The sequence below is a fragment of the Syngnathoides biaculeatus genome, chromosome 8, assembly GCF_019802595.1.
Source record: "Syngnathoides biaculeatus isolate LvHL_M chromosome 8, ASM1980259v1, whole genome shotgun sequence".
Classification (NCBI taxonomy): Eukaryota; Metazoa; Chordata; class Actinopteri; order Syngnathiformes; family Syngnathidae; genus Syngnathoides; species Syngnathoides biaculeatus.
Genome location: NC_084647.1, coordinates 15964820 through 15971521, shown reverse-complemented (window position 1 = coordinate 15971521; position 6702 = coordinate 15964820). Strand labels below are relative to the sequence as shown.

General features: G+C 47.3%; 1 protein-coding gene across 1 annotated transcript in view; it reads right to left on the bottom strand.

The window, feature by feature from the left end:
- Nucleotides 1-501: 501 nt before the first annotated feature.
- The window catches only part of robo1 (roundabout, axon guidance receptor, homolog 1 (Drosophila)), a 238506-nt gene continuing 232305 nt past the window's right edge, over nt 502-6702 (bottom strand). Inside the window, exons 27-31 of the mRNA XM_061826585.1 lie at nt 5708-6183; nt 5382-5537; nt 3113-3373; nt 1919-2112; nt 502-1850 (exon numbers count right to left, since the gene is read on the bottom strand). Coding sequence (XP_061682569.1) covers nt 1836-1850; nt 1919-2112; nt 3113-3373; nt 5382-5537; nt 5708-6183 — 1102 coding nt within the window. The 3' untranslated portion in view covers nt 502-1835. The remainder of the gene's footprint in view (nt 1851-1918; nt 2113-3112; nt 3374-5381; nt 5538-5707; nt 6184-6702) is intronic.

Here is a 6702-nt window from a genome sequence, read left to right as displayed (position 1 = left end):
GAATACATCCATCCATCCATTTTCTTTTGCTACTTATCCTCATGAGGGTCGTGGGAGTACTGGAGCCTATCCCAGCTGTCAGCGGGCAGGAGGCAGGGTACATCCTGAACTGGTGCCCAGCCAATCGCAGGGCACATGGAGACAAACAGCCGCACTCGCAATCACACCTAGGAGCAATTTACAGTGTCCAATTAATGTTGCATATTTTTGGGATGTGGGAGGAAACCGGAGTGCCCGGAGAAAATCCACGTAGGCACGGGAAGAACATGCAAACTCTACACAGGCAGGGCTGGAATCGAACCCAGGAAGTCAGAACTGAGGCTAACGCTTTGCCCTGAGCACAATTAATTACAGTGCAAAATTTTTCACTTTCTTCTTCACGTTTTTCTTCTTTTGACGACACGCAAAATAAATCCAAAACCGAAATCGGCAGCGGCGAACACATGAGCACACACGCATGAGTTTGATTTTTGTCTTTTATTATTCATCCATTTTTTTTTTTGCAGCTGTTTTCTCTGTTTTTTTTTTTTTTTTCAATTTTATTTTTGCGTTACGAAACAAACATTGGAAGATGTCCTATGAATAAACAACAGTACCCTTTCGCTCCCTTTCAAAAGACGCACGGTCGGTGGGTCCTCGCTCGCCTCCGTCGTGTCCGCCGTGGAAATTCCTTCCTTCCTTCCCTTCAAGATCCCGCCCCACCCTTTCGCCTCCGAGTGACAAAAAACATTCTTTTAAGTGCATTTAGTCGACAGACGTAAGCCTTCTTTTCTCTCCCCCCGCCCATCAGTTTTTATGTGCAATCGCTGATATTACAGTCAATGCCAAACATATTTACACTGCAGCTGTGATTCACATAAACTGTCCTTTTCTTCTCTTTCTTTCTTTTTTTTCTTTAATATCTCGTCACTTGAGAACTGGAGCGAGAGACGACCCCACCCTCAAAAAAAATAAAAATAAAAAACAAAACAGCTAAACTTATGAACATCCTCATCCTCATCATGATTAACTAGACTCCTTTGTCTTAACCTGTGTCTCCACCCCCCCCCCCCCGCCCCCGGTAAGACAAAAAGGTTAATAGATAAAATGGTTTAAAATAAAGTTTTACTGATTGTGCTTTTAAAACCAATGTGAAAGGAAACAAAAAACAAAAAGCAGAAAACACTGACGATGACACAAAACATAACAGTGCATTACGAAAAGAAAAAAAACCCCCAAAAACATCCCAAAGTGGCACACTCTTCAGGTTGCTAAAAATAATATTGCGATTTACAAAATTGGAAGGAAACGATAAAATATTTCTATTTACTGGCACCATAAAATTAGGATCGGCATTTTAAAGGGCAAACAAACAAACTGAGCAAAGAAATAAACGGGGAATACAAATTGAGGTACCACGATGGGACGACACGTATGACGTACTGCGACGTATATTTACACACACACAAATTTCGGCCCTCTCGCTTGCATCTGACAGTAACGCTCGAGTTCCGACCACACCAAACAAAAGTAGCTCTAAAAGCCCTTTTTTCTTCTTCTTCTTTTTTTTCCTCCCCAAGACTTCACTCCATATTGCATTGGAATTCAACATAAATACCCTCGTGGCGCACTTGAACGCACCGTTTTGTTCCATTTTCTTCCCTCTCCAATTGTGTTAAACGTGATAAATTAGAAGGAAACAATATGACGATGGCATATTTTTTTTTTTTGTAAAGAAACGACGTATGCTACGGGCGGCAGCTGAAATTGGGGACGAAATACTGAGATATTTATGAGAGGAGACAAGGTTGCTTGGTTCTCCCCAAATAAAGAAAAACAAAAAAAATCCATCTTCTTCAGCTTTCCGCCATCTGGACAAAAAGAGCAGAACGATGACGTTAGCGTCACATCTTTTTGTTGTTGGTACAACTTTCGCTACCTCGAGCTCTTCATTTCCTGTCTGGAAAGCCGCCAGGGTGCCGAGGCCCACGTCGGCGGCGTTCCTGTGGCCCGCGTCGCCTCTCCGTCGCCCCCCCGAGCCCCTGGAGGACACCGAGCTGGACGAGCTCGGGTCTCTCGGGCTGTTGACCACCGGAAACTGCGGTCGGCTGTAGGGCTGAATGTCCTCGGCGCCTGTCGGACACAAAACGACCGCCGTTAGACCGGAGCTTCGCGGCGGACGTTTTCTGGCTACAATTGAGAATGAAACGACATTTTCATTAATTACCGCAATTTCTGGCGTATAATCCGCGACTTTTTTCATACGCTTTCAACCATAGGGTTTATGCGCGATGTGACTAATTTGTGCATTTTTTCCTCACGGCCGCAAGGGGGCACTCGAGCGGAAAAGGTAAGAGAGACCGAATATATAGGCCGAGGAAGTGACTTTTACCGGTCTGGCCCTGTTAGCACTGCGCTAGCGTGTTACTGCCGTGTTTTTACCAGTACGTTTTTTTAACCGGTCCTGTTAGCGCAGTGCTGCTAGCGTTAGCATTAGCGCGCGCGGCGGGACTTGGTGTTCGCTCTGCAACGCTAGCGTTACCATTAGTGTTAGCATGGCGGCACGAGTGTTAAACTCTCTGTGTACTGTCTTTCTTTGTAAATATCTCGTGTTTCAATGTGGGCGCTTTAAGATGGCTGCGACCTATGTATGTACCAAATGGTATTTTCTTTACAAGTGTAATGGGTGAGGCTTATAACCAGGTGCGCTCTGTAGGCCGGGAATTACAGTGAGCGTGACCCATTTCAAATTTTGCGGCAAACTGACAAGGGCTGAGTTTGCCTTTGAAGGGGCCACTGGAATTGAGCAAAAATGACCCTAAAATGGCCGCTTGACACCAAAATGGTAGAGTTCCAATATCTCCCTGCTAAAAATTGTCTATAGAATATTTCTAAAGAATTTCCAAAGAACTATAGAACTTCAGGACACAAGTCCTATGAAATTTCAATAGAAATTTAGAAAAGTCAATAGAAAATCACAGCCAAAGTTCTACAGAACCAGTTGTATAGATTTCTATAGAATATCTTTGGAAAATTTTTAGCAGGCCTATTCAAGCATGATGTTGTTGGGGGTCAAATTTCCCAAAACCACCAGGGGGCCTGTGGAAAAAAAAATAAACAATTGGTGTCGGACCTGCTTGTTGGCGCCCCCTGTGGCCGCCTTTGCCCCCGTGCACTTTTTGTCTCTCCTGGGCCTCCCTGCGTTCCGACGAGCTGGTCCTGGGGTCCGAGCTTTCTTTGGGTCGGTAGCCACCCGCTCCTGCCGCCCCTCTCTTGTTGTCCCTCGCCTCTCCCGCTTTGGAGGAGACCACCGGCCGGCCCTCCAGGCCCACCTTGGAGGGATGCGTGGGGGACTTGAGCACCGCCGGAGGGGGGATGGGCGGCGGCGGAAGATCTGCAGGAGAAACAACGCGGTAAACGCACGATACGAACAAACACGCTGACGGGAAGCCACCCAGAGTTAACATTTGTGACGGAATATCTGGAATTAAAAAAATAAAATGAAATTTCTCCAGCACCCGCCTTTGGTGCGGGCAGCGTGGGATCGATTCCCGCTCAGTGATGGTGTCACTATCTGCACTGTGGCTGACTGGGGACCAGTTCAGGATGTAGTCTGCCTATCGCCCGAAGCTAGCTGGGATAGGCTCCAGCTTTCCCGCAACCCATGTGAGGATAAGCGGCTTGGATAATGAGATGACATTTATCCAGCTGTTTGGCAAGGGGGGAATGAACGAGGTGAAGGTGGCAGACTGAAGCAACATCAAGCACGGGGGCTGCTGCAAGGAAATATATTTATATATATATATATATATATATATATATATATATATATATATATATATATATATATATATATATTCTCTCTCTCTCTCTCTGTGTATATATATATATATATATATATACGTCATTTTTTGTGCAAACAAAGGCAAAATGAGGACGTCAAAGATGGGGCGGGGCAAGTTGGCAGCAGAGACAAAAGGGGAGACTCTTCTCAGTCTGCTTCTCATAAAAAGTTTGAAATGTGTGGAAAGCTACCGGAATAGATATGAAATCATATTTTGTGAAAGCACTTCTAATAATCACAATTCAAGCTGGCAGTCTGGTGGGTTTTTTCTTTGTAGGTCTCTGTTGTTTTTAATTCATTTAATGCGTCTTTATGGGGGGATATTCTCAGTCTGGAGAAGAAAAAAAAAACAAAAATATATTGGATATTTGATGTGAAAGCTAGAAAACATAACTACATAAATCAAGATGCTCATGCTGAGGGTAAATAAAAATTCAGGGATACGTTGGACACTCATCCTCAGAGTAAAAATTAAAGCCAAGTGTCTGACGCTTTCTCCATTATTTTAGATCAATTTTATATGACCCCGATGGGATAATATTAGTCTGGAGGAAAAAAAAATGTCAAAAACAAACAAAAAAAATTAAAGCTGAGAGTCTGGTGTTCGCCCTCCACCTAGGATTTTTATTTCATTTTATACATCGTTATTGGAGGAAGTAAACGGATGTGGCTGGGGAAAAATATTGTGAAAGTAATAATTATAATAAGTAATAATAAAAAATAAAACTGAGTGTCAAAGGCTTTGTTGACCTCAACTGAAGTCATTTGAAATAGTCATGAAAATAAGAATTAAAGCTGAAAGATGAGTGATCTTTTTTTTTTTTTTAAACAAATTTTTCCCCCCTCTCTACCTCCAGACCGTGCAAGTGGAATGGGCTGGAGGGGGCTTCATGATGGGTGGGGGGTCGGCAATAACCTCCAAACGAAAAACAATCCACGCAGATCCGATGCAATCGGCAGGAGGACGGACAGACGGGGTGTCAGGCCGAGCCCTCGCGGCTCGAGGGAAGAGGAAGGGGAGGACGGGAACGGAGGACGGCAGGAGGAAGCGGAAGCGGGGCTTGTCGGGGGGGGGGGGGGGGGTCAGGTGGCCGAATATAAAGCCGGCGTTCCGCTGGCTCCCGGTCAGCTGGACGTTGAACGTCGCTGTCAAGTGCTTCCAACACTCACGTGAGAGGAGGGCGGGCAGCAGCACGCGTCCGCATCTGCAGCGACGCCGCGTTGCGCTGCACTCGAGTACACGCTGTACTACGAAATCTGAGTCGAAGCTTCACAAGTACGAGACGCTTTGCCAACTCATACAAAAAAATAAAAACGGCCAAGATGTTTGGGAGCATCTGATTCACTGCACTTTTGGATGAGCTTCATTGCTGTTACTCATTTGCTTCAAGGCAAGGGAAAACTGCAGAACATATGAAATACTAGCACAGTGGCCATTTTAACTAGCCAGCCATTTTCTGAGCCGCTTATCCTCACAAGGGTCACGGGAGCACTGCAGCAGCGGAATTTAACTCTAAGAAAGTTAGGCCACTCAAAAATCCAGGAACGGCGCGCTTACCTTCACTGTAGGCTTCACGTCTCTGGTTCCCTGCGGCTGGGTGTTGCTTCTGCTTCTTCGGGGGCCTCCTGTGCACCGCCGCCATACTCATGCTCCCGTCCGTGGACACCGGGCTGCTGGGACGGCGCCCCGACGGGTTGATTTGGTATTTTCGCGCTGAGAAAGTAAAAGAGGAGCACGCGTCATGTCGAGGAAGCCGCGTTTGCGAGATCGTCCCCTGACCTCGACCATATTGAGAACCTGTGACCACCGTATCTTTGTATTTATTTTTTTTGTCACAATAATTCACACCCCAATTTTGTCTGACCTGTCTGCAGTAAACCTACCCGACAGCGCTGCAGCTTCCTGGGCTTGCATTCCGGGATGTTTGGCCACCCGGAGGCCCGAGTACTCCGCGGCAGCCGCGACGGCCTGCGCAAAATCGGCGTCCGTGAAGAAGGAACCGTCCGACGAGCTGACGGCGCTGGACCTCCCCGAGGAGACATTATCTTCCTCGGAGGCGGAGCCCCACCCGTTGATCATGGAGCCCGTCACGGAGCTCTCCAGGTCGCCCATGCTGGACGCCGGCGTCTGCTCGATGCCCCGCAGCAACAGTCGGCGCGAGTGCGTCTGGGCGTGGTGGGGGTGCGCGTTGGGGTGGGTGTGGTGGTAGTGCATCTTGGCCACGTCGGCGTCTGTGTCCTCATCCTCGTCTTCCTCGGGTATCTCCTCTTCGTCGTCCTCCTCCATGCCATCCAGGGGGCTGGCGATGTAGCCGTACGTGTGTGAGGGTGAGAGGGGCGGGGGGCTCACAGCATGGCGCCTTGCAGGAGAACAAGCGGCGGCCCAGTTCAGGATCACTTGAACAAGCAACGCTCAAATAGAATCGAGAGCGCTAACCCCAAAGTGGGCTCAGCACCATCCATCCATCCATTTTTTTTTTTTGCCGCTTTTCCTCACGAGGTTCGCTGGGAGTGCTAGAGCCTCTCCCAGGGCACATCGAGACAGACGAGTCGCACTCACAATCACACCTAGGGGCAATTTAGAGTGTCCAATTAATGTTGCATGTTTTTGGGATGAGGGAGGAAACCGGAGTGCCCAGAGAAAACCAACGCAGGCACGGGGAGAACATGGAAACTCCACACAGGCGGGTCCGGGATTGAATCCGGGACCTCAGAACTGTGAGGCTGCTTTACCAGTTGATCCGCCATGCACCAATGGTCATTTTTCAACCAATGAAGTTGGGATGTTGCGTTAAACAAATAAAAACACAATACAATGATTTGTAACTCTTCTCCAACATATGTTTAATTCCATCCACTAGAAAGAAAAGATAGTCAAT